At 48.7% G+C, this 26,907-nt stretch overlaps 1 protein-coding gene across 1 annotated transcript in view; it reads right to left on the reverse strand.

Moving 5' to 3' along the window:
- Positions 1–26,907, reverse strand: part of KIF9 (kinesin family member 9) — an 818,529-nt gene that overhangs the window by 40,181 nt on the left and 751,441 nt on the right. Inside the window, exon 20 of the mRNA XM_086941121.1 lies at positions 14,120–14,224. Coding sequence (XP_086797247.1) covers positions 14,120–14,224 — 105 coding nt within the window. The remainder of the gene's footprint in view (positions 1–14,119; positions 14,225–26,907) is intronic.

A 26,907-nucleotide genomic window follows, 5' to 3' on the forward strand; every position in this document is an offset into this window, starting at 1 on the left:
CCCAGCTCAGAACATGGCTATATGCAAATCAGTCTGTCCCTGGCCCAGTGCATCATGGGAAATATTTTTGTCCACCCTAAGTGTGGAAGGGTATTCTCAGATGTGAGACCCTTGCTCATTGCACCATCAGGATTCAAGCAAACCGGGCCGAAGACGGCTGTAATGCCAGAAACCGGTCCCCGGGAGCTTGTTTCCTTCCCAGTGTAAGAATTGGCTTTTGTAGTTTGGTTTGCCCTGTTCCCATCATGCACTGGGACAGGAACAGACTAATTTGCATACAGCCAGGTTCTGAAACTGGGATGGTGCAGTGAGCAAAAAAACGGTGTTGGATCTAGCCCTGATCTCTTGACTGGGTGAGAGCTTTCTGCTTTATTCAGAGACTCTGTCCCTCACCACCCCTTGTTGTAAATATTTTTGTCCACCCTAAGCGTGGAAGGGTATTCTCAGATGTGAGACCCTTGCTCATTGCACCATCAGGATTCAAGCAAACCGGGCCGAAGACGGCTGTATTGCCAGAAACCGGTCCCCGGGAGCTTGTTTCCTTCCCAGTGTAAGAATTGGCTTTTGTAGTTTGGTTTGCCCTGTTCCCATCATGCACTGGGACAGGAACAGACTAATTTGCATACAGCCAGGTTCTGAAACTGGGATGGTGCAGTGAGCAAAAAAACGGTGTTGGATCTAGCCCTGATCTCTTGACTGGGTGAGAGCTTTCTGCTTTATTCAGAGACTCTGTCCCTCACCACCCCTTGTTGTAAATATTTTTGTCCACCCTAAGCGTGGAAGGGTATTCTCAGATGTGAGACCCTTGCTCATTGCACCATCAGGATTCAAGCAAACCGGGCCGAAGACGGCTGTAATGCCAGAAACCGGTCCCCGGGAGCTTGTTTCCTTCCCAGTGTAAGAATTGGCTTTTGTAGTTTGGTTTGCCCTGTTCCCATCATGCACTGGGACAGGAACAGACTAATTTGCATACAGCCAGGTTCTGAAACTGGGATGGTGCAGTGAGCAAAAAAACGGTGTTGGATCTAGCCCTGATCTCTTGACTGGGTGAGAGCTTTCTGCTTTATTCAGAGACTCTGTCCCTCACCACCCCTTGTTGTAAATATTTTTGTCCACCCTAAGCGTGGAAGGGTATTCTCAGATGTGAGACCCTTGCTCATTGCACCATCAGGATTCAAGCAAACCGGGCCGAAGACGGCTGTAATGCCAGAAACCGGTCCCCGGGAGCTTGTTTCCTTCCCAGTGTAAGAATTGGCTTTTGTAGTTTGGTTTGCCCTGTTCCCATCATGCACTGGGACAGGAACAGACTAATTTGCATACAGCCAGGTTCTGAAACTGGGATGGTGCAGTGAGCAAAAAAACGGTGTTGGATCTAGCCCTGATCTCTTGACTGGGTGAGAGCTTTCTGCTTTATTCAGAGACTCTGTCCCTCACCACCCCTTGTTGTAAATATTTTTGTCCACCCTAAGCGTGGAAGGGTATTCTCAGATGTGAGACCCTTGCTCATTGCACCATCAGGATTCAAGCAAACCGGGCCGAAGACGGCTGTAATGCCAGAAACCGGTCCCCGGGAGCTTGTTTCCTTCCCAGTGTAAGAATTGGCTTTTGTAGTTTGGTTTGCCCTGTTCCCATCATGCACTGGGACAGGAACAGACTAATTTGCATACAGCCAGGTTCTGAAACTGGGATGGTGCAGTGAGCAAAAAAACGGTGTTGGATCTAGCCCTGATCTCTTGACTGGGTGAGAGCTTTCTGCTTTATTCAGAGACTCTGTCCCTCACCACCCCTTGTTGTAAATATTTTTGTCCACCCTAAGCGTGGAAGGGTATTCTCAGATGTGAGACCCTTGCTCATTGCACCATCAGGATTCAAGCAAAGCGGGCCGAAGACGGCTGTAATGCCAGAAACCGGTCCCCGGGAGCTTGTTTCCTTCCCAGTGTAAGAATTGGCTTTTGTAGTTTGGTTTGCCCTGTTCCCATCATGCACTGGGACAGGAACAGACTAATTTGCATACAGCCAGGTTCTGAAACTGGGATGGTGCAGTGAGCAAAAAAACGGTGTTGGATCTAGCCCTGATCTCTTGACTGGGTGAGAGCTTTCTGCTTTATTCAGAGACTCTGTCCCTCACCACCCCTTGTTGTAAATATTTTTGTCCACCCTAAGCGTGGAAGGGTATTCTCAGATGTGAGACCCTTGCTCATTGCACCATCAGGATTCAAGCAAACCGGGCCGAAGACGGCTGTAATGCCAGAAACCGGTCCCCGGGAGCTTGTTTCCTTCCCAGTGTAAGAATTGGCTTTTGTAGTTTGGTTTGCCCTGTTCCCATCATGCACTGGGACAGGAACAGACTAATTTGCATACAGCCAGGTTCTGAAACTGGGATGGTGCAGTGAGCAAAAAAACGGTGTTGGATCTAGCCCTGATCTCTTGACTGGGTGAGAGCTTTCTGCTTTATTCAGAGACTCTGTCCCTCACCACCCCTTGTTGTAAATATTTTTGTCCACCCTAAGCGTGGAAGGGTATTCTCAGATGTGAGACCCTTGCTCATTGCACCATCAGGATTCAAGCAAACCGGGCCGAAGACGGCTGTAATGCCAGAAACCGGTCCCCGGGAGCTTGTTTCCTTCCCAGTGTAAGAATTGGCTTTTGTAGTTTGGTTTGCCCTGTTCCCATCATGCACTGGGACAGGAACAGACTAATTTGCATACAGCCAGGTTCTGAAACTGGGATGGTGCAGTGAGCAAAAAAACGGTGTTGGATCTAGCCCTGATCTCTTGACTGGGTGAGAGCTTTCTGCTTTATTCAGAGACTCTGTCCCTCACCACCCCTTGTTGTAAATATTTTTGTCCACCCTAAGCGTGGAAGGGTATTCTCAGATGTGAGACCCTTGCTCATTGCACCATCAGGATTCAAGCAAACCGGGCCGAAGACGGCTGTAATGCCAGAAACCGGTCCCCGGGAGCTTGTTTCCTTCCCAGTGTAAGAATTGGCTTTTGTAGTTTGGTTTGCCCTGTTCCCATCATGCACTGGGACAGGAACAGACTAATTTGCATACAGCCAGGTTCTGAAACTGGGATGGTGCAGTGAGCAAAAAAACGGTGTTGGATCTAGCCCTGATCTCTTGACTGGGTGAGAGCTTTCTGCTTTATTCAGAGACTCTGTCCCTCACCACCCCTTGTTGTAAATATTTTTGTCCACCCTAAGCGTGGAAGGGTATTCTCAGATGTGAGACCCTTGCTCATTGCACCATCAGGATTCAAGCAAACCGGGCCGAAGACGGCTGTAATGCCAGAAACCGGTCCCCGGGAGCTTGTTTCCTTCCCAGTGTAAGAATTGGCTTTTGTAGTTTGGTTTGCCCTGTTCCCATCATGCACTGGGACAGGAACAGACTAATTTGCATACAGCCAGGTTCTGAAACTGGGATGGTGCAGTGAGCAAAAAAACGGTGTTGGATCTAGCCCTGATCTCTTGACTGGGTGAGAGCTTTCTGCTTTATTCAGAGACTCTGTCCCTCACCACCCCTTGTTGTAAATATTTTTGTCCACCCTAAGCGTGGAAGGGTATTCTCAGATGTGAGACCCTTGCTCATTGCACCATCAGGATTCAAGCAAACCGGGCCGAAGACGGCTGTAATGCCAGAAACCGGTCCCCGGGAGCTTGTTTCCTTCCCAGTGTAAGAATTGGCTTTTGTAGTTTGGTTTGCCCTGTTCCCATCATGCACTGGGACAGGAACAGACTAATTTGCATACAGCCAGGTTCTGAAACTGGGATGGTGCAGTGAGCAAAAAAACGGTGTTGGATCTAGCCCTGATCTCTTGACTGGGTGAGAGCTTTCTGCTTTATTCAGAGACTCTGTCCCTCACCACCCCTTGTTGTAAATATTTTTGTCCACCCTAAGCGTGGAAGGGTATTCTCAGATGTGAGACCCTTGCTCATTGCACCATCAGGATTCAAGCAAACCGGGCCGAAGACGGCTGTAATGCCAGAAACCGGTCCCCGGGAGCTTGTTTCCTTCCCAGTGTAAGAATTGGCTTTTGTAGTTTGGTTTGCCCTGTTCCCATCATGCACTGGGACAGGAACAGACTAATTTGCATACAGCCAGGTTCTGAAACTGGGATGGTGCAGTGAGCAAAAAAACGGTGTTGGATCTAGCCCTGATCTCTTGACTGGGTGAGAGCTTTCTGCTTTATTCAGAGACTCTGTCCCTCACCACCCCTTGCTGTAAATATGGTATTGTACAGTGGCAGGATATTCAGGATGGCTCAGAATTATTGGGGTGGGATCCACTTTCTCGGCTGACAAACGGAACTCTCACTAGGTTCAAATTTTATCAGCTTTCTAGCTGGTGTAGCACCATATCCTGGGGCCCTACAATGAATTCTAAATTTGAACGTGTAAAGAAAAAAGGGAGCTGGAAAAAAGAGATTTCCTTTTGGCATGAGGCACTAAATGAGAAAGATGAAGTCACAGAATCCGAACTTAATAAACTATGGGGGGAAGCGGCAGTTGTGCAATGTGATAATCTACCAGCTCTTTGGGGAGATTCTTTTAAATTACTATATACAGTGGTGAAATCAGCCCCTTTAAAACAAAATCATTTGTTCACCTTATATAGAGTATACATTTCCCCCAAGAAATGGACTACGTTTACGAATCTCGAATATTGTTGCCCAAGTTGTAAGTCTCCCGCTGCGGATGATTTGCACATGTTTTTTGAGTGTCCAAGACTATCTCTTTTTTGGTCTAAGATTGAAGAACTTATAAAGGAAGTCTTGAATATACATTTTGTTATTACTCCCATGACTATTCTTTTTGGCCTAGAGATAGGGTACCAGCTTAAGGAGATGAGGACCAAATTCATATTTTATGTAATGATTTTAGCTAGACGGGAAATATATAAGTCCTGGAAGTTAGAGAATGCGCCCATCTTTGCTGACTGCCTAAGATACATTATATATATCAGCGAGTCTGACATTGCATGTGATAGTTCAAGCCTTGTTAAGACCTGGGCGGCCCTAGTGGCTTGGCGGAACAGTTGAGAAATATTCCTATGATTTCACCTGGGTGCTGTTGGCGCTTGGTCTCCAACCCAACCGAGTGTCGCTCAGATTAAAGGGTATGGAGTGGACCTAGCAAACAGTTGAGCCTGGAGGGGGATTCTCTTTCCTCTCCTACTCTGGATTGAATTCTTCGAGTTTAGTCCTTGAGGTCGGAACATCGTAATTTGGAGAGGAGGAGATACTCTATCCAGAATACCCATTATTGGTATATGAGGAAAAAAACAAAAAAAAAAAAAACCTTATTTGCACTTTTGAGGAATTACTATGTTTCTAAGAAGGGCCTTTTGTTAACATGTTATTGTAAAAGATACCATCAAGCCGATAATGGACTGCTTGGATTTTGTCAGTTCAGTGCAGTAGGTGACAACAGTGCCAACACTGATAATATTCCTGCTGGGGTGTTAGTTCTTCGTTCCTATTTATAGTTCTACGACATCAGCCACAGATTGAAATCCCAAAATCCTAAATATATACTGGACATAAGAAAGTTAAAAAGCTCTGTCATACAGCCTGTTTTTCAGAACATTGCCCTTTTTAGCTTTGTCATAGGTATACGATTCCTTCTTGACATCAAAAACCAACTTGGAAACACTTTTCTCATAATGAAACAATTGTTTAGACTTTCTAATTGCTTTTGTTTTGGCTAGATATTACCAGAGACATTTCTGTCTGTGTGGAATGATTTGTAAAAGACAGAGAGGCATTTTCTTAGTCTGGAATGGATGGCATTTAAGACTGACCTTCAGACAGATATTAAAGCACCAATATATCTTTTTTAATTGCACTTAAGTGTATTCTGTAGATATTTCGTAGGGGAAACTCTTACACTGAATTTGATCCCATATCCAGCACTTACTCTTCCTTAAGTCTGTCTAGGTTTAATTATTGCTTTCATTCTAAAGAAAAGGGGAGGCGAAGGCAATTCAACAAGCCATATACCCCAGTAAATCTACAATCTGCTAATCATAACCAATCAGTGTATTGAATGATTTCCCATGACCTCATTATGGCACGTATGTGCACAGGAATCAGCAGGGAAGCAGCATATTAAATCAGGAGATGAAGCATATGAACATGAGGAAGCAGACAAAACCAGTGAAAAGAGCAAGCAAGTCCATCAAACCCCTACCCCCTCCCCCTCCCTATCATTCCCCGATCCCTCCGGCGTGAACAGTTCCTCGCTAGTACCCTCCGAGTCACTCAGGGCCAGTCCGGCACTACACATGAGCCTCCAGGCTAACAGGTCTTCTTGCAGCTTCACATCCCTACGCACACACTACATATGGGTGTCCTCCGCCAGAGACCACTCGCGGACATCCTTGAGCCATGCGGAGATCTCCGGGGCTCACCTCCCCATCCAGGTTATGGCTATCCTACGTCGCGCCAGGACCAACATGAGTTGTAGTAACTTATAGGAGAGATTCCTCTTTTTAGGCTTAGGAACCAGTGCCAATAGACAGTGGAGCTGTGTCAGTTCTATCCTAAGGCCGGTAGCGGCAGCTATGCGTCCCACTACGTCCGTCCAGAAGCTCTTCACCAAGATACAGTCCCAGGCCAGGTGTAAGAACCCCGCCCTCTCCGTGCCACATCTGGGGCAGGTGTCCTCCCTGTCGCCGGAAATGCCCTGCAATGATAGTGTGTAAGCTTGAACCGTGCATTGCATGATACTTTACGTATGAGGCTCCGCTCCCAATGCGCTTGCCAAGATCCACCTCACAGGCGTCCCATGAGGGCTGGTCCAGTGGGACCGAATCCTGATGCATGGCGGGATAAAGCAAGGTAATCAATCTACGACCCCTACCGCAGGAGAGAATGATGTTCAGGGTATGGGAAATCAGGGGCGTCTCGGGAAACTGAGGCCATGCCGCCTTCGCTACTTCCTGAAGGCCACGGTAGTGTAAGTGTTGTCCCCCCACCCCAACCCGAAAGCCTCTTAAGCCTCCTCAAAGGACAAAAAAGAGTCACCCGGGTAGAGATCAGTCGGGGTTACACAGCCTCCCGCCTGCCAATCCCTAAAGGAGATGTGCTCTTCCATGGCGACCAAAGGTGCCAAGATCCAAACCGGCAACTCCCTGTGAAAGGGTGCCCGTCTCAATACCCTCTCTACGAACCTCTGCCAGACGCCGGCTATGTGTCGCACTACATAAGGCAGGGAAACATCCGCTCCTCTCCCTTTCATCAATGCGATCTGTAACGTCCGCTCATTGGCCGTACCGGCCAAGAGCTGCATCTCCCAATTGTCCGCTTCCGCGAACCACCTGGCTGCCGGCAGTAGTTGAGTCGCATAATAATACAGGTCAAATCTCGGAGATTCCAAGCCGCCTTCCTCCCATCTCCGGACCACGGTATGTAGAGCAACCCTACTACAACATCCCGCCCAAAGCAGAGACGTGAGCAACGAGTCGAGTTTGCGAAATATTCATGGGGGAATGGGGCACAGCAAATTCTGAAGAACATAAAGCATCCTAGGGAGCATGACCATCTTTGCGACCGCCAGCCGCCCCATAAGGGAGAGCGGTAAGGTGTTCCAGAAGTTCACCGAGAGCCGTAGGGCGCAAGCATCCCATCAACGTTCCAGGCCAAGACCTGTGCATCGGTCGAGGCCACCTGAATCCCGAGGTACCGGAACGCCTCCTGCTCCCATCGCAACCCCAGATCCGGCAGGTCCATCAGTGGTCCCTCACCGTATCCCACCAGAGGAAAGATCAAGGACTTCCCTCGGTTAATCCTCAGCCCGAGGCCTCCCCGAAACGGTTGAGGTGCTGCAATAGTATAGGCAACGAGTCTCGCGGGGCCGTTAAATAGAAGAGGGCGTCGCCCGCGTATAAGGACACCACATTACAGCCATCTCTGACCGAATACAAACTGCCAAAGGCTCTATCGCCAGCGCGAAGAGGAGCGGCAAAGGGGGCACCCCTGTCGCGTCCCCCAACCCAAGCGCCACTCCTCCGAGAGTCCCGCTCCCAGCCGCACTCTGGCACAAGGGGCCGCATACAATAAACGGACCCAACGGCAAAAATTGGGGCCCATCCCCACCACACACAGGACCTTCAGGAGGTAATCAATCAATCAATCAATCAATCAAAGACATTTATAGAGCGCACTACTTACCCGTAGGGTCTCAAGGCGCTTGGGGGGGAGGGGGTGCCGTTACTGCTCGAACAGCCAGGTCTTGAGCTTCTTCCTGAAGGAGAGGTGGTCTTGGGTCAGGCGCAGGTCGGTCGGGAGGGAGTTCCAGGTCTTGGCGGCCAGGTAGGAGAAGGACCTTCCTCCTGTTGTCGCTCTTCGGATGCGGGGGACGGCGGCGAGGGCGTGGCTGGCTGATCGGAGGAGGCGTTTGGGGGCGTAGAAGTTGATTCGGTTGTTGAGGTAGCTCGGGCCTTGATCGTGTAGGGCTTTGTGTGCGTGGGTGAGGAGACGGAAGGTGATTCTTTTGTTGACGGGGAGCCAATGCAGGTCTCTCAGATGTCCGGAGATGTGGCTGTTTCGTGGGATGTCGAGGATGAGTCTGGCTGAGGCGTTCTGGATCCGCTGGAGTCTCTTCTGGAGCTTGGCGGTGGTTCCGGCGTAGAGGGCGTTGCCGTAGTCCAGTCGGCTGGTGACGAGGGCCTGGGTGACAGTCTTCCTGGTCTCGGTGGGGATCCACCAGAAGATCTTCCGTAGCATGCGCAGGATGTTGAAGCACGACGAGGAGACGGCGTTGACTTGTCTGGTCATGGAGAGGGAGGAGTCCAGGATGAAGCCCATGTTGCGTGCGTGGTCCGTTGGTTTGGGTGCGGTGCCCAGGGCGGGGGGCCACCAGGAGTCGTCCCAGGCGGAGGGCGAGGAGCCCAGGATGAGGACCTCCGTCTTGTCTGAGTTCAGTTTCAGGTATCCCCAGTCAACGGTGTCAAACGCCTTTGCTATATCAATTGACACTATAACCAAGTACTCTTCCCTTTCCCGGACCTCGTGGAGAATGTGGTTCAACGGCCGCAGATTCATGGTGGTATTACGTCCCAGGATAAACCCACACTGGTCCGGGTGTATCAAATGGACCATATGCGGCGCCAGCCGGGCCGCCAACAGTTTGGTCAGAATCTTCGCGTCCGTGTTAATCATATTAATAGTGATTGGCTGCCGGATCATAATTATCCCCTCCAGGCTTCAGAATCAAGAACATTTCTTCTCCCAGGATCATACTAGGCGGTAGGGCGCAACTCTCAAAGGCCTCAACATACACCTGCAACAGGACACGGGCAACGTTATCACCAAATGCCTGATAAAATTCTGGGGGGAAGCCATCACTCCCAGGTGATTTGACCCACGGGAGGCCGGCTATAGCGGCTCTGACCTCACCTAACGTTAAAGCCGCGTCTAAGTCCTCCTGTGCATCTCCCGAAAGGGTCTTGAGGGTCAAGCCCTGCAGTTACGGAACATACGTGCCCTCGGTGATCGCGGGGTCTGCCGTATACACCGCACTCAGGTGGGACCGGAGGAGCCGGAGAATGCCCACCTCAGAGTGCACCACTCGCCCGGCAGGGCCCCGCAGTGCAACTATTCTGTCCGGAGTGGATACCCGTCTAAGGATCCAGGCCAACATACAGGCTGACTTGTCGCCTTCCTTATGGAGCCTTTGCCTGTATTGGCCCAGTGTGTATTTGTCTAGCCTATCTAATATGTCATGGACAGCGGCCAGGGCTGCCCGTTCCGTCTCCTGTTGTGCATCATCTGGGTCCGTCAATGTCTGCCGATGCAAGAGATTGTCCTCTGCCTCCTGCTTGTCGCGAAGAAGCTGCCAAGCTGCCAAGCAGCCTCCGGACCCCAAACGCCAGGGCTATATACTCACCCCGCACCACTGCCTTCAGGGCATCCCACTTAGTGGAGTAGGGGATAGAAGCCTCCTCCCAGTTCAGGTTTAAATAGTTGGTGAGTGCAGTTTGCACATGGTCCCTCCCTACCAGATCTTGTAAGAGGTCTCCTGGCATCCTCCAGCTCCGAAGGCGGCAGGGCTGACCCTCCCAAGTCAACGCGCATGCCACCGTCTGACAAGAAGCGAGCCTGATGAGTGATCGTCAATGAGACGTAAGCATCTATGTTTGCTACCAGAACCCTGTCCAACCTGCTATGTGTGTTATGCGTGGGTGAAAAACAAGTGTATAGTTTTTGGGTGGGGTGACGTTGACGCCAGACATCAGTAAACCCTAAATTCAGCATCACCTCATGGAGTTGCGTCGTCATTCGCGGCTTCGTGCCCGCGCGAGGCGGGAATCTATCTAAGACAGGGTCCAAGACACAGTTAAAGTCCCCCAACCAGAACAGAGGGGTTTCCAGGTCCGCTATAAGGACCTCTTGAAGGGTCAGAAAGTACTCGGGTCATCTACATTGGGCGCGTAGGAGTTCAAAATTGTAATATCCCGCCCATCAAGTTTTGCCCGCAGAAGCAGGTATCTGCCAGATACGTCCGCCTCCATGTACTGAATGGCGAATGGGACCCCGGTTACCACCCATGCGAGGACCCCTCTAGCATACGTAGAAAAGGACGAATGAATTAACTGACCCCGCCACTTTTTCCCCAGTTTACGTGCACCTTCATCATCTAGATGGGTCTCCTGCAAGCACGCAATGGAGACCCCGTGTCTACGGAGAAAGGAAAGGACTCTATCTCTCTAAACGCATGTTCCCAGCCCTCTCACATTCCAACTTAAAAACTTATATCCCATGGCCAGTCACCTGGCCCACTCAGGGCCCCTGCTCTACCTCCCGCGACCCTCCCACCCTGTGCCAGACCTGCAATACAACTGATACCTAAAACAAATCCCCCTAACCCCCCCCTCCAAGGTCCCCCCGCCCCCTACCCACGAGCAATCTTCCTGCAACAACCAAACATGCTGAAATGTCCTTCCCCTGCTGGTGCCAGGACAAAACCAGCGACCCCATGTACCCAAATGTACCATTCACCCCAACAATAAACCAGAGAAAAGACCCCCCTTCCCCCCTTATCAGTCCCCAGCACAGCCAGCCAATTCAATAAATCATGTGCAACCCAGACTCATAAGCGTTAAAGTCATGCGTCCATCAGAGACTGCCCCCCTCCAGAAGACTCCCCCTCCCACCCCTTACAAAAGCGTGACCAAGGGGCCCAGCCCATAAGCAAGGATACTCCTTCAGGACCGAGTCTCTGAGGCTGGCAATGATTCTCCAAGTGTCTCTGGGATCGTGTCAACCGTAGGCGGGATAGCGTCTAGTGGTGGCGGCAGGGTGTCCGGCACCAACACATCGTCCTGTGGGTGGTTCGACCGTGCCCCCGGAAGGTCCCCGGCCTGCGTAGGCTCCAAGTGAAGGGCTCTATCGTCCCCCACCCTGACTCTCCGTCTCTCTGCACTGCCATCGACTCCAGATGAGCGCCTGCGTCGGGACCGTTGTTTCCTCGCAGGCCGCGTCCCCCACTTACTTTGGGATCGACCCCGTTCCTCTGGCGGGAGTGCGTCCCCTCTAATCTTGAGCCACTCCCACACTTCTGCAGGCCCATCGAAGAAGTGAGGACCTTGAGTTTTGCAGGATATAGTAACATATATTGCAGGTTCATTTCTTGAAGCTTCTGCTTAACTGCTAAGTATGATTTGCGTTGTTCCGGAACCTGGCGGGTGTAGTCCGGGTACACCAACACCCTGGAATTCTCATAGGTGAGGTCCGCGGTTTCCCTCGCCGCCCTGAGGATGCAGTCCCTGTCCCGGTAGTACAAGATCTTCGCGATGAGGGCTCGCGGCAGGGCTCCAGGGCGCGGCGGGGGGACCAGGGCCCTATGAGCGCGCTCGATCACGAAGACATCAGAGAGCCCGGTAGGACAAAGTGTGGTGCGGATCCAGTGTTCCAGAAAGCGCTCCGCATTACCCATCTCCGCCCGTTCAGGAATGCCAAGGACTCTAATGTTGCTGCGGCGTGCCCTCCCTTCGGCATCCTCTGCCCTGCGCTCCAGCTCCCTGGTTGAGGCCGAGAGCAGCGTTACCGTTTGTTTAAGGGATGCGCCCTCAGTAGGTTCACATCAATTGAAACTGTCTCAATCTGCCATTCCAAAGCAGTGTGGGAGCCCTGTATGGCCTTCAGTAGCTCCGCCCTGGACGGCTCGCCGGGGCCCGCGGTTGCATTCTCCCCCTCCCCCGAGCCGGTCTGACGCGTGATGCGCTGGGAAGGGAGTCGCGGCGCAGTGTACTGAGTGATGGTGTTAGGCTGCGAGGCACGGGCCTTCCTGTCCTTGCGCATTGTCCCAGGCCCTGTGAACCTCTTCAAGGTGTCCCAGCCAGCCAGGTGCCAGCGAGCAAGCTCCGGTCCACAGTGTTCCCCCAGCAGTCTCCTAGGTCGTGCCCCGCTAGAATCCCACTGAAATCCCGGTCCCCCTGCCCTCCACACCAATCGCCAGCCGGTCGTCTCAGCAGAAGGGCCCCGTCTCACAGGCCAGCACCTCAGGGCAACTGTGCTCAGTTGGGACCAGTCCGCGGGATCACACAGGTCTTCCACCCGCCAGACGTGGTGGCGTTGCGGGCACGCGCAGCCCAGCAGGCAATGTCCTCTCGGAGGACCGCTTTATCGTCACCCCCAGGCGGCAGAAAGACCCTCAGGCAGCTATGGGATATCCACTAGGGCCATCAATAGTCATGCGGGGGCCCGGCTCGAAGCAACCACCACCTCTCACCGCTCCAATCAGGCGTGCGGGGGGGCCGGAATCAGCCCCAGAGAGCCAGCCGGCAGGCCACACAATTTCAAGGCCCCCCTCCTGGCCAGGAAAATCACTTCAGCCCCCAGGGGAAGATGGGCCCCAAGCCACGTCAGAGCAGCAGAACGGACCCCACCACAGATGGCCCCGGACCAGGAATAGGACCCCCAGCCGCACCGCTCCTCTTCTCTTGCAGGTGCGGCTCACTGCTGGGCCCCGGTGGGACTGGGGCGCAGTCCTCCGTCGCACCACGCTGCTCCACTCACCCGGCCGCTAGAGAAGGCCACTTTATCGTCCCGCTTTGCATGCGTGGCAGTCAGGGACCACAGGGGGTCCCCGATGACTTTTGGGACCCCCACAGCCCCAGTGCACACAGGCCAGTTCACGCGCTCCAGGCCCGGTAGCGCTAGGCCCCGCCTCCGCCATAGCTCCTCCGCGCAGCCGGTTGTCGCTGTTCCCGGGGCTCTTGGCTGCACCCCCACCACCGCGAGGCCTCTAAGGCCAGGGGTGCGGAAGGGCGATGCACGATGCGGCTCAGAAAACCGCTGCGTCCGCAGGATGCCTCCGACAGCAGATCGCGGGTAGGCCGCAGCACCGGCCTCAGGTACCGGGCTCGTCGGGCGGCCGCCGGGAGGTCTCAGTACGCGGATCTCCGACCCCAGGCACCTCAAACTTCGACGCCGGTGGAAGCCTCTGGTAATCCGGTCAGTAGTTCCACGGTTATATTTGTCCGTGGGCACCAGGATCTGGGCTAAAACAGGATGTGTAGGTCAGGCTGGCCGGGAGCTGCGGGAGCCTACGTCCTGACGGCCATGTTGCTAGGCCACACCCCCATACTCATTTGTGTATTAAATTTGACACACTGCCATCACTGGCATCCTTTCCACGAAGACAGGTAACAATCCAGCATATACAAACATCAGGCGCATCCCTAGGGTTCCTTTCCCTATCACTGACTCAAGCAACTGCTAGGGTTGCCTTCTTATGCTTGATCCATGACTACTCTGTCCCCATGTGTCCAAGACAATTGTTTCAAAATGTAGGCTTGTTACTGGCATAATGCCTCACCAGATTAAAATTAAGTAGTCTACTAACCAACAACTTTATTGTGTTCACACAGACTGTCCAAAAAATAAAAACTGATGGTAATGGCAGATCTAACCCCTGCCATCCTAGTCAACATGTTTCATCTTACATGCCTGGCACAATCTGGGTGAAGCTCAATGTAGATCCCATGATAGAACAGCATTGATGCTGGGGACAATCCCATAAAATGTTGTCTCAAATATCCCTGACTGTCCTCCCAAATCCCCGAACCTTAGCCAAAAGGCTTACTTTTTGTTTTTTAACTAAGTATGGTACTTACCCTCTGGTCTGATTTTATTTTAGCACTGTAAAAGGCGAAGGCTTCTGGTTGGTCCACAAACAGATCATGCTGTAGCTGTTCAAATCTATCTTGGTCATCATCACACTGGGACAAAGGAGATAAATTATATTAAAGAACACGCGTATAAATTGTTTAAGGTTCCTGAGAAGAAACAGTACTAATAACACCTCGTTTTACCCCAGCAATAGCAATAGCAGTGTTTTCTAAACTGTGACCATGACGGTCAGTGGCAAGCCACTCTCAGCAAAGAAGGTATTTGGTGCAGCAGTAGTTCTTGGTTGAATGACAGATTAGGGTCTGCAGGGCCAACTTAGGGGGTCTGCGATTGTTTTACAAAGTTAAATAATATCAAAATGAATAGGTTAAAATTAATAAAGTATATACTAATAGGAAGCCAAATTTAAAAATTAAGAACTTTTTATATATTTGATTGTGAACTGCACAAAATAGTTGAATATTTGAGCATTTGCTTGGTGTATACCTGTTTATGGATTCTGGTGTATTGTTTTGCATTCAAATCATAGAAATTGCATAGACTGCGGGGGTCCTGGGATTTCAATAATGACTCAGTGGGGGTCCCCTTATTCCAGTAGTGATTCAGTTGGGGTCCACAGAAGTCAAAAGGTTAAGAACTGCGGCCGTACAGCAATGACCTATGAAGTACTAACGTAATTTGATTCAAATGTGGAAACATATTGGTGACGAAAGTAAGCTGTACTAATTAAAAGAAGCATTCACTCCCATCAACGACTCTAATATACCTAGATAAATAGGAGGACTATAAAAGGATGAGAACGCTGAAGAAATGGGAGCAGCCTAGATTACTTAACCACATTCAACAGGCACACGCTCAAATGGTAATCGCCCAAAGGAGGTGTGCCTTTGGACTACTGAGGCAGGAATCTTAATGGCACCAAATATCATGGACACAATATCAAAGGACAACATATTGAAATATAAGTAAGTATAGATTTTCTATACCTAACTCCACATAAGTGTACTTAACAATATTTACGCCTTCAAGGTACAAAGATAGGAAGTTAAGAATATTGGATTTATACTTCCTCTATATGCACTCACCTTTTGATATTATGTCCCTCGATATACTGTTCATGATATTAGTGTATCTTGATATCCCTAGCCTCAATATCCAGCAGTACAATCCCAATGGATAACTAGAATCTGTCAGGAGGGAAACATACTCAGATTTTCATGAGTATGATGAGCAGCTGACCAACGAACAGGCCATACAAGCTTTGTGCAGGCGTAACTCACATACAAGCAGACTTGATAGGGCGGGTCCCACTGTGTCACAGACCCGACAGTAAGTCAAAATAACATTGAATCGAGCCTGTATCAGGCACTATACTCATATCCTAAACTTTACAGTCAACATTTTTGATTAAGTTCAGAACTGCAAACACTCTTAAGCCGGTGTCCACATTCATGTCCTCAACTTCACAGACAAAACAGCTGACTGATTTCATGACTGCAAATATCCTTAAGCTAAGCCATGTCAGCGATACAGTCCCTATGTACATGTGGCATGATTTAATTCCCCAAGTCTATTTGCTTTTTCAAGATGTTTTGTTTCTGTATTATTTTCTCATGCAAAACATGACTTTTGTATATAGTGCATATTGTGAAATGAGGTGAGGAGAAATAGAATGTGGGTGTGTATGTGTGAGGGAGAGAGCATGGTGAAGGGAAGGAGATGCAATAAAGTACATGTATCAGAAAGATGCAGAAAGAAAAAGGGGATTGAAAAGATAAAAAAAAAATATGTTCAATTAATACAAATCATTACACACAGCATGAGAATTCCCCCCGCCCTACCCCATAATTTTCGTTGCTTACATGATCACCCGATTCTGGATAATTTACTTTCCCTACTCCCCCAAGTAATCTATTTGCCAATACTTCTATGTTGGAAATGAACCTTTCTGCAGGGTCACCCCCAACGTTGTGCATTTATCCTCGTCTTTTTTGTTGAATTTGTTTTTGTTGGCTTTAGGACTATGGGACCTTTACCACTGCTAACCAGTGCTAAAGTGTGTGTGCTCTGTGCTTAAAACATGTTAACAATAGCTTATCCATAACTGGTTCATTTCATGTGCACTACATGTGCCCAGGGCCTATAATTTAAATTCTGCTAGCTGGTCTGCAGCACTGGTTGTGCCACCCACTTAAGTAGCCCTTAAACATGTCTCAGGCCTGCCACTACAGGGCCTGTGATTGCACTGTATACTGCCATGCTGACTTGACATTTAAAACCCATTGCCAAGCCTAAAACTCCCCTTTTATTACATATGTCATCTCTAAAGTAGGCCTTAGGCAGCCCATAAGGTAGGGCGCAGTGTAAGTAAAATGCAGGATATATACATTTAATTTTAGAATGTCCTGGTAGTGAAAAACTCCCAAATTCATTTTTCACGACTGTGAGGCCTACCGCTCCTATAGGTTAACATTGGGGATTCCTTGTTACATCTAATAAGTGTAATTCCCAATTGGAAGGAGGAAGAACTGTCCTGTTTAGTACCTATGGACTAGTAATGATAAATCATCTTTAACTGTAAAGTTAAATTTATCATTACAGTTTTAAGAATGCCACTTTTAGAAAGTTGGCTTTTTTTTGCTCTGCTGCCTGTCTCCAATAAACATCTGAGGGGGTTGACAGCTGGGCTTGTGCATTCCCTCTGGACAGTCACACACAAGGGAGCTTAGGTGTGACTGATGGGCCATCCACATCCTGATGGGCCATCCTGGGCAGGATGGGAGGAAGGAGCTGGCCACAGCCTCACACTTAAACCTGAATAGGCTTTGTTCTGTCACCACATAAAGGACTGCTTAACCCCTGCAGTGAGTCTCTTTGAAGTCTCCACCACTTCAAAGACACAACTGGGTAGGAGTACGGGACCTCTGACACCACCAACTCAGTACACTTCTGGACCTGTGGATACTCTGCCAGGAATAGGGACTGCTGTGCTGCTGAAGGACTGCCACTGAGCTGGACTGCTACTCTAAAAGAACAGTTTTTCTGCTGTGCTGACCTGCCTGTTGCACTCCTTGTCTGGGTGATAAGGACTGGACCTACCCCCAATTGAACCCAGAATGACTCCAAGGACTTGTCTGCTTGCCTCGTGTTCTGAAGTCTCAGGGACATCAACAACTTCCAACAACCCCGCAACAGCACCTGGACTCTGCTATCTGTAAGTCTGATCCTGCCAAGTGGTGCCAATCCAGTCCTGGAGCCTTGGAAGTGGGTATAAAGTGCTACCCCATCAGAAATCCATGCATCAACACTGTTGCGCCACTAGGAACCAGCGCATCTCCATTGATGCTGCTGTGAGAATCGAGTGCATTGCATCGCTGACTGCACCATGCTCCATCTACATTCTAGATGCATGTTCGACTTTGTTGGCTCGGAGCCAAAGCATCGCCTACATCCCAATGATTGAGCAAATGTATCACCTCCTTTGCACCTCGCACCCTTCCTCGATGTAGGCACAACTGCGAACCAAGGTGCTGTTCTCAGGGAGCCAAGGCTGGTCCCTGTATCTGACTTATGGTCCATCACAGTCAGCTTGGACTTTGGGATTTCACCGGATCTACCGCGTTAGATAGCTTTGGTTATCACTTTATGCTTTTAAGCACTACATTTCAGTTTAATCTTTAAAAAAATCGTAACTCTGGTTCTAAATATTTGTCATTTTGGTGTTGTTTTGTTCAATACATTAAGCTCTATTTTTCTAACTAGGTGTGGTATCTTTTAATGTGGTGTTTTCACTGTTCTACTGTTTGAAGTGTTACATAAAAACTTTACGCATTGCCTCTTAAGCTAAGCCTGACTGCTCTGTGCCAAGCTACCAGAGGGTAAGCACATGTTAATTTAGATTGTGTATCTGACTTACCCTGACTAGGATTGTGGTTCCTGCTTGGGCAGGGAGCATACCTCTGCCAACCAGAAACCCAATTTCTAACACCCTATTAAAAAGTCACCATTAAAATCCAAATATTGCCCTGCTTATTTTCTGCTCCATTGTCATTTTACGGTTTTGGTTCATCTGTTGCACCAGGCTCATATTGCACACAATCCCCCTAATTGCCGGAGAGTCCCAAAATCCTACATCACAAAAGTGCTCCATGACAAATGCCTGTGCATCTGGCTTTAAAACAATCTGCATATATTCAAGGCTGGTTTAAACACATGCCAGAGGTTCCCTATTCGTCAATACACCAGTTAAAATGTCACCATTAACCCCTTGCGTGCGGACGCGATTCTGCGCCTGTACAGCACTTCTCAAGAGTGGGCGGGTTCATGATGGCCCCCAGCCATCATCAGCACACGCCCACCGTGCTGCATGACGGACGGGGGCGGTCATCAGCATGCAAGGGGTTAAAAGCCAATTGTTCGCCTGCAAATTTTCTGCCCCATTATTGTCATCTGGTTTTAGGTCCATTGTCATACCAAACCCATATTACCCACAATCACAATAATTACCAGAAGATCCCAAATTGCCACTTCAGTCTTTCCATGGGAAGCTAGCATATCCCAAATTGTATAGGGCAGAAGTGTCTATGTGTTTGACATTACCACATGATGGAGAGGTCCCCTCTACTGGTGTCACTCGTTATGTTGTTTAGAGTTTAATGTCAAGTCATTAGATGATTAGGTGGGAAGAAGTGTCTAGCAGAGTGAGAGATGCGGGGAAAAAGTTGTGTGGCTGGTAAAACAGGAATGATTGAGACATTCCAAATACCCCTATCCTTTCCACAGACGTAAGCAAGATTTAATTCAGTCTCATACATTCAGAAATGAAATATTTTCAGTCCTAATTATCCACAACAAAATCACTGCTGTAACTGACCTTTGATAAATTAGTACAATAATGATTTTGTTGTGAAGAAATTGAAAAGAAGCATGGGCAAATCCAATATGCCTGGCTTATTTTAGGTGTACATTCGTTGTTGTGAGCTGTATCTAGATACAGTAGTAGAAAACTCAGAGCGAGGCACCTTAATACTGGTTGGGTGTCACGCTCAGTTCATATGTTTTAAGCAATACCCCTAGTTTTATAGGGCACACCTCCTCAGAACTACACCCAGTTATGCTTTTCAGGCTGCACCCTCTTAAGAGGCCCGACAACTTTTTCCTTACTAGTTAAAGGACTGATTTGAGAGGAGCTTTTGGAGACACATTATGTTAAAAAATAAGGGAGAAAAGACAACTTCTCTAGAGTGTCTTGTGATCACAAACACCAGAATTATTAATTATTACAGTGAGAAGTATAAAGAGTCATCCTTCAGAAACCCATAGTACCTGCTACATATATCTCCCAGTGTTTTGAGGCCCGAAGATGTAGTGGTTTTGGAGAGTGACATCATTGAAATCATTGTAAATTGCACATTTTTGGCAACTGCTAGGTTTTCAGGATGGGTGCTCCTTGTGAAATATATAGGAAGCATTCCAGTTATTAGGGGGGTCAAGGTGGGTCCAAAGAGGGTAACACTCTATAAACTAAGGTGAGTTGAGATGCGTGCGTTATAGGAAACACAACTGTAGTTCAGAAGGCAAGGAAAGGGTGAATAAAATGTGCTGCATTCCATATGTAGACTAAGCGATACGGGTAGGGTTGCAGTAGAGTCAGACTTGTCGCACATTGCTCTTTCCAAAAGGCTAGTAGGCCTTCAGTAGTCAGTCACCTGCCAGATTGGCCTCTGTTTCTAAAACGTTCAATTTGGGGTGGACAGCACTGCTTCCAAAGGTGAACGTATCCCTGCAGCGCTTCTTCCAGAGCTTCATATTTGTCTTATTGCTTAATATTGACCATTTTCTCCTTCTCTAACTTTTTTTTTTTTGGAAAACCTTTATTTAACATTTGCACTCAAATACAGACACGGGCCTACAACCCCCCAGGGCTGGCCGCTAAGCATTTCAGTACGTTAGTACGTTATTACAATCCAACTTCAGACCCAGCCTCCCTGGGGAGCATAGGAACTCCATCCACAAAGCACATCGGTTGCAAAGGAAGTTCAATTCGGAAACAGGATAAGAGGTTTTCATTTTACATATAATAAGTTGAAAGGATCAGGTGTCGTACAGTGTCTCGGATCACAAAAGGGGGCGAGCAAAAGAACAACGTGTCCAAAATAAGTTAGCTATCATGTAGGTCAGCGGCGTTAAGACATACGAAATCAGGATAGGTAGCACATTATTATTCGTCTACGCCATCAATATTGTCCGCCCCACAGCACCAAAACCTCAGAAAAGTCAAGGTACAGATGTAGAAACAAGGATGTAAGGAAAGCCGAACCCACTACACTAACCCGGAAAAGGAAAAGGAAGAAAAGGCAAGGAAGGAAAAGGAAGAAAAGAGGCCATAGAACAAAAATAAAAAACGAAACACCCACCCCCACACCCCCCCACCCTGCACCCCTGCTGATGACTACGGCCACCCCCCTCGCAGCGTGCCTGTCGCCCAGTAACCAGAACCCGAAAGGAAAAGGCAAAGAACCCCATACAATGAGGGAAATCGGAGGAGGGCATAGTTCTACGGGCTCCCGGTCTCCTTCCCCTGTCGTAGCCAGCCCCGCCCCGGACTCCGTTAGGTCAAAAAAAACAATCCCGTTAACATAATGCCACAATGAGAGACTCGGAGAAGAATCTCAACCCTGGCCCCGTTGATCAAATGCACTGAAGTCATCAATTAAGGAAAGCACTTCCCACAGAGTACTGCCAAAGTCTAACGAACAGAAGCACACAGATGAGAAAGGAACGGCAGGTCCCGATGTAGATGGCTGGTACCAATGTTTACCCGGGGGTTCCAACGGTTCCGTGGGGTGTCCAGGCACAGTACAGTCAGGTAGAGCCACTTCAATAGGGGCAAACAATGCTTCCAGCGCCGGGTCAAAACACACCTCCGAGACATCTATTGAAAAGCGGGCTGGCTGCCGGGTCGCGGGCATCGAGTCAGGATCCGGTCTCATGCCTGTGAGTCCATCCGTCGCAAACAACAACCTGCAAGTCTGGACTTCAATAGTTCCCTTAAGTGCCATGAGTGCCTCCAGCACCGTACGCAGTGACGGGCCATTTCGAGCCTGTTCCGCTAGATTCGTTTCGTCCTCTAACATGGTGGACCCCACGGAGAGGCGCCTTCTCCGGGGCAAAATTAGGAGGAGCAGGAGTAAGCCATGAGGGACTGACGGTTAGCGAGTAGTAGTACGCAGCGAGGCACCGACCCGGGGCATCGATGATGTGAATACCGGACCCCCGGTCAGGGACCCCCGCGACACAGCACCGTGCGTCACCCGTCACCTCACCTGCACTGTTCCTCTCTGAGTGCCTGCCTTTTGTCTGTTGCACTACTGCTACTTGTTCTGTAAAGTTGTTGGTTGTATGATGGAGACGTGTAATACTGATGATTGTATTGCAGCTGACCTGTTTGCAAAGGAAGCTTGCACTGCAGCTGTCTGTGTTCTGTCTATTCTGTGTGAAGCAAACTTAGATGCTGCCACCAGCATCTATTTGTTAGGTGAGGGAATACTAGCTTGAACTGCTGCTGGCCATCCTGTACATGTGCTATGTGTGAGGGGACCCTTCACTGCTACCAAAAGATGCATCTAGTGTTTATGTGTATGTGTGTGCTTGTAGGCATGGACTGCTGCTGCAGATGAAGTCCTTGCTCTATGTATGTTAGGGAAGCTTGCCTTGCTTACGGCTAGATCTATATGTGCTCTGTGTGTGTGCAGGAAGCTTGCACAACTGCCATGTTCTCTACATGTTTTGAGTGAAGAAGTCTTATTCTGCTTCTATCCATTATAGTACTTATTCAATGTATATGCAGGAAGCGTGAACAGCTGTTACCCAGTACTGTACTAGTTCCGTGTGTGTGAGCAAAGCTTGCACTAGTTCACCCCATGCTGTTCATCCTTTGTGTTTAAAGTTGGCGTTAACAAATGCTGCTCAGTGCCACACTTGTTCCATGTCTTGGAGGCAAGCTGCCTGCTATGCATGTGAGCCAATGAATGGATGCTCTGCTGATGCCTCTTCTGATGAGAGAAACTTCCAGAAATCATTTGCTTCAACTTGAAAGTTGTTTTATCTCTCTGTAAGGAATAATTGCTCATAGGTAGAAATCAAAAGAATATGTTCTTGGGGGGGGGGTGTGGTCTTGCACCGCAAGAAGATGGCGGCTCGGCTGTGAGCTCCGCTTTTTCGCGGAACTCCTTCACTGAATGCAGCTATTTTTCTGAAGCCTACCGGACATACCAAGGTGGAATAGATGCCTGAAGGGTCGGAGCGGCAACTGAAGCCGTTCTGACCAATTTTCCCTCAAGGTAAACCGGCTTTTCTGTCATGAAACGTGCAGCAACTTTTTTTTTAATTATTTCTTTTTTTATTGTATCTCTATTACTCTCCTTCACATATTATTGGCATGAGAATAATTATTATCCTACAGGAATGTTCAGTCACATTTGCTTTACGCTCTCAATATCCTGAACTCAACATGTAAAGCATGTTTATTTACTCTTCTGCATCAAATCCCGGCAAGAATATTTATTTTCCTATTCAATATGAATATTCAGGATGATGCTGCTTTCTACTTTCTCTGAACTTTTGACCTCTATATCCCACAAATGACTGTTTTTTGTAACTTTTTTTTTATTATCATACTATTGTCACACCTAGCCTCAGGACAATTGGACATTAGTTCTAAATAAATTCTATCGACGTTGTCTCCACTTGGTTCCTTGTCCTACTAATATCAGAGTGCAGACAAAGGGTGACGCAATTTTTCTCTAGAACAAGTTCTTCATTTTGCTATTTTTTTATGGAGTCTCATTGATTAGTGACGTATTTCCACTAAGTATAAGGGCAGACTGAAATCTTTATTAAAAATTACATCTCGCTCCTCACATCATTTCAAGATGGCCAATGAGGAACCAACTTCGGTCAGAGCATCATCTTTAGGTACCAAGCCAAAAAGAGCTAAAAATGATCCTCCATCACCCATTTTATCTTCTCAAAACAAGGTACTTGACATCATTCTGGATGAGGTGAGGGGGCTTAAGTCTTGTATGTCTACAACTAATGAGAAGCTTCAACAAATAGAGGATCGATGGATTACTATGGAGGCTAAGGTATAGGATATGGAGCAACACATCATTGATCTAAATGATGTATCTACTAAAATTCTAATTTTGGAACAAGAAATTCATCGTCTCAAAATCCACACTGAGGCCCTTGAAAATCGTAATAGACGCAACAACCTACGTCTTTATGGTCTGCCAGAAAATCTTGAACGTTCGGATATGCTCCTCTTCTTAAAGAAATTCCTGTCAGAACTCCTAGAGCTTCCACCAGAACCCTCATTGAATATTCAGCGAGCACATCGACTTGGTGGTCCTCAACCCCCTGCCTCAAAACCTAGAGGAATTATTATGTTGTTTTTGGAATTTACTGACTTGATGCGAGTCCTATCTGCAGGCAAAGCAAAACGTCATCTCAAATGGTCTGGGCACAACATATTCTTATCACAAGATCTTTCTAATGCAAGAAGAAAGGAATTTTTGGCTCTTCGCCCTAAAATGAGACAATTGAATGTTCGATATGGTGTTCTTCATCCTTGTTTGTGTAAAGTTACTCACAATGGCTCCACAAGCTCTTTTGATGATCCTAGTAAACTAAAGTCATTCTTTCAGACTCTTTCCATGGATCCTGCAACTGGTTCAGCTTTTCATTCCTCTCATGCTTAAGCTTTACGACTTTCTTCTCCACCTTTTTCATCATGGCTGTGGATGAATTTTACTCTTTTTATTATCTCTTTCTGCTGTTTCATCTCTCATCGGTACTGGATCTGGATCTTTTTCCTTGATCTATCTTCTTTGTCTTCTATTCCTTTCTTCTCCTCCTTCTTTTTCTCTTTCTCTTCATGTTTGCGTTTCTTATTCAATAATGTTTCATTTGTTGAATGTTGTTAGAAATGGCGATTTCCGGTTGGCTAAGGCTTGCGCCAAAGCCAGGCAGAAAGCACCATTCTACGTCAGGGCAAGGAAGTCACCCGCCAAGATAACCCCTGCTCACCCCCTTGGTAGCTTGGCACGAGCAGTCAGGCTTATCTCGGAGGCGATGTGTAAAGCGTTTGCGTGAGCACCCAGCAACAACACCCAAGGCCCACCACAAAGGAAACTCCACACAAGGTTATATATATAAAAAAAGCCTTTGTATTATACTAAACACATTAGATAACAAACACACACTTTACAATGTGCCGTAGGCACAGGCAGAATTTACAGGGCATTATGTACATGGGACCGGGCCACATGGGCCACTGTCAGGAATAAGCACTTTTAGAACTAGCACTTGGTAGAATTTGCACTTTGTAGGAATAACGCTTAGCACATAGAACATATAATAACTGTAGCATCAGATAGCAAATGTAGCACACAACCAGTAATCACTGGTAAAAGGTAAGTACCACCTACGCAATCCTAAACACCTCAGGCAAATATCACGCAGGGAATCATAAACTCACTAGCATAACCTATACTAGGAAAAACAACCTCCTAAGCTTGAAAAACACATTCAGAGGTATAGGCCAGAAGCTTTACACATGATGCATGAAAACACTTTCAGAGTTATAGGCAAGAGGCTTTACACATGATGCATGAAAACACACCAGGGGTATAGGCCAGAAGCTTTACACATGATGCATGAAAACACATTCAGAGGTATAGGCAAGAAGCTTTAAACATGGTGCATGAAGACACATTCAGAGGTATAGGCCAGAAGCTTTACACATGATGCATAAATCACATTAGGCAGGTAATTACAAATTGCACAAAGGAACAGGCCTAAACAGAGCAGCTGCCCACTAAGTGCTGGGCTGCTGGGGAACTGAGCCTGGCACCAGCGTGCCTCCTGGCTCTCCTGTGGGGCTCAAAGAAACACAGGGCCCTTAGGAGCCTTGTGGGTTCTCAGCAATAAAATGCTCCAAATCACGTGGGAGTCCCGCTCTGGGGACTTGGGAAAACAATGCCCCTCTTGGAGCCTCATGGGCTCTGAAGAAATATGCGGCTAAAGGTGGGAGCCTCGTGGGTTCTGAAGATCGATGTGCCCGGGAGCCTCGTGGGGTCTAAAGTAATAATGCCACCACTGGGGGAGCAACCCGCTGTCAGCCGGGGCCACTCTACCTCCAGAAATGCCAGCAAAAATGTGGGTGTAGGAGCCTATCGGGCTCTAGATAAATGCCCCCAGAATCGTTGGAGTCCCTCTCTGGGGACTCAAAATAACCGAATGCCCCCAACACTTGCAGAAACAGAGCTCCACTCACCGGGACTCCTGTACGCTGCAGGTATTCCTCTGGTGCCGCCTCTGGCATCCGCGCAGTGTGGTGAATCCCCCCCTTCACAGGGGCTCCTCTTCCAGTGCGGCGGGCAGGGCGGCTGGGCTGACTTTGGGAGAGCCTCGCTGGGAGGCAGAACTCTTCCTGCTTCTTCTCCTGGCACGGGGACGTCCTGGGAGGCAGGGTGGGCTCCCGTCCTCCCTCAATACCAAGGACGCTTCTCTCGCGGTGATGGGCGGCAGGCGCGGGACTTCCCTCCTAAACCGGAAGTCTCGCCCGCCGTCAGGCACTTCGGTGCCTGACTTCCTGATTCAGCCGGGCTGCGGCGGGGATTTTAAAACAGCAAAAAATGAGGGGTGGGCTCCATCGAATTAACTCATAAAGTGGGGTGGCACCCGCTAGAAGTGCACAAATATCAGCACAGTGTCCAGCTCAGCGCTGTAAGGGGAAACAGCAGCACTGCTACTCCCAGGATGCAAAGAAATCGCTTCCAGGCGCTACAGGAAACAAAGACCCAAGTCCAGGGCCAAGCACAGCAAAAAGTCTTGGTAGGAGGTGGGGGCAAAGGTTGGGCCCAGGGGCCAGCTCACAGGGCCCTCCAGGCAGGGAGGCAGTCCCCAGTGGCGGTGCTCCTGGCGCCCAGCAGCAGCAGGCCCCCCTCAAGGTTAGGATCCGCAAGAGAACCTTTTTCAAGGGCTCACAGACCCTTTTTATCCACAAAAATCCTTTGTCTGTGTCTGCAGGGTTGGGGGAAAACCAGATGCAGCTGGTTTTGGAGCACTTTGTTGTGCTCAACCCCTCTCACCATTCACTGGCCATACTAGGGACATCAGGCACACCACAGGGGGTGGAGCCCGCATTGTGTGGGGAAAGCCCAGCTCTATTCAGGTCTCAGGTACACTCCTCCCACCCATCTGGCTGTCAATCGCCCTATTCACCACGGGGCAGACCCATTCTGACTCCTGGAGCCAGGCTCACCAGCCAGCTCCAGCCAATCACAAGCCAGACAGCCAATTCACATAAAGTACACAGACATGCCAACTTCTAGAAGTGGCACTTCCACACTAGGTACATTAACGCCGCACACATCATCGCACAGAATTTAATCACACAAGTCCGCCCATACCAAACCTGCACCTGTACTCCCCATGCATCAGGAACTACCAGGGACATATACATTCCTCATGCAATCCTATGGGAGGGCAGGCCAACTTTACCACACGCACGCACTTTACCCTGGTGCACAGTGGTAAAGTGCGCAGAAGCCAAAAATCACTAACACTAGTCACAATTAAAAGCAAAAAGTCCAGGGGTGAACCTGCCAGAAGGGCCAAGTCCAACACATGTGTTCATTAGTGCTGTTTATTGTAATATAGCATGCTTTTTCCTTTCATCTCTTATATGGTGTTTTTCTCGTTCCAG

This window comes from Lissotriton vulgaris, chromosome 10 (assembly GCF_964263255.1).
Source record: "Lissotriton vulgaris chromosome 10, aLisVul1.2, whole genome shotgun sequence".
In the NCBI taxonomy this organism is placed as follows: Eukaryota; Metazoa; Chordata; class Amphibia; order Caudata; family Salamandridae; genus Lissotriton; species Lissotriton vulgaris.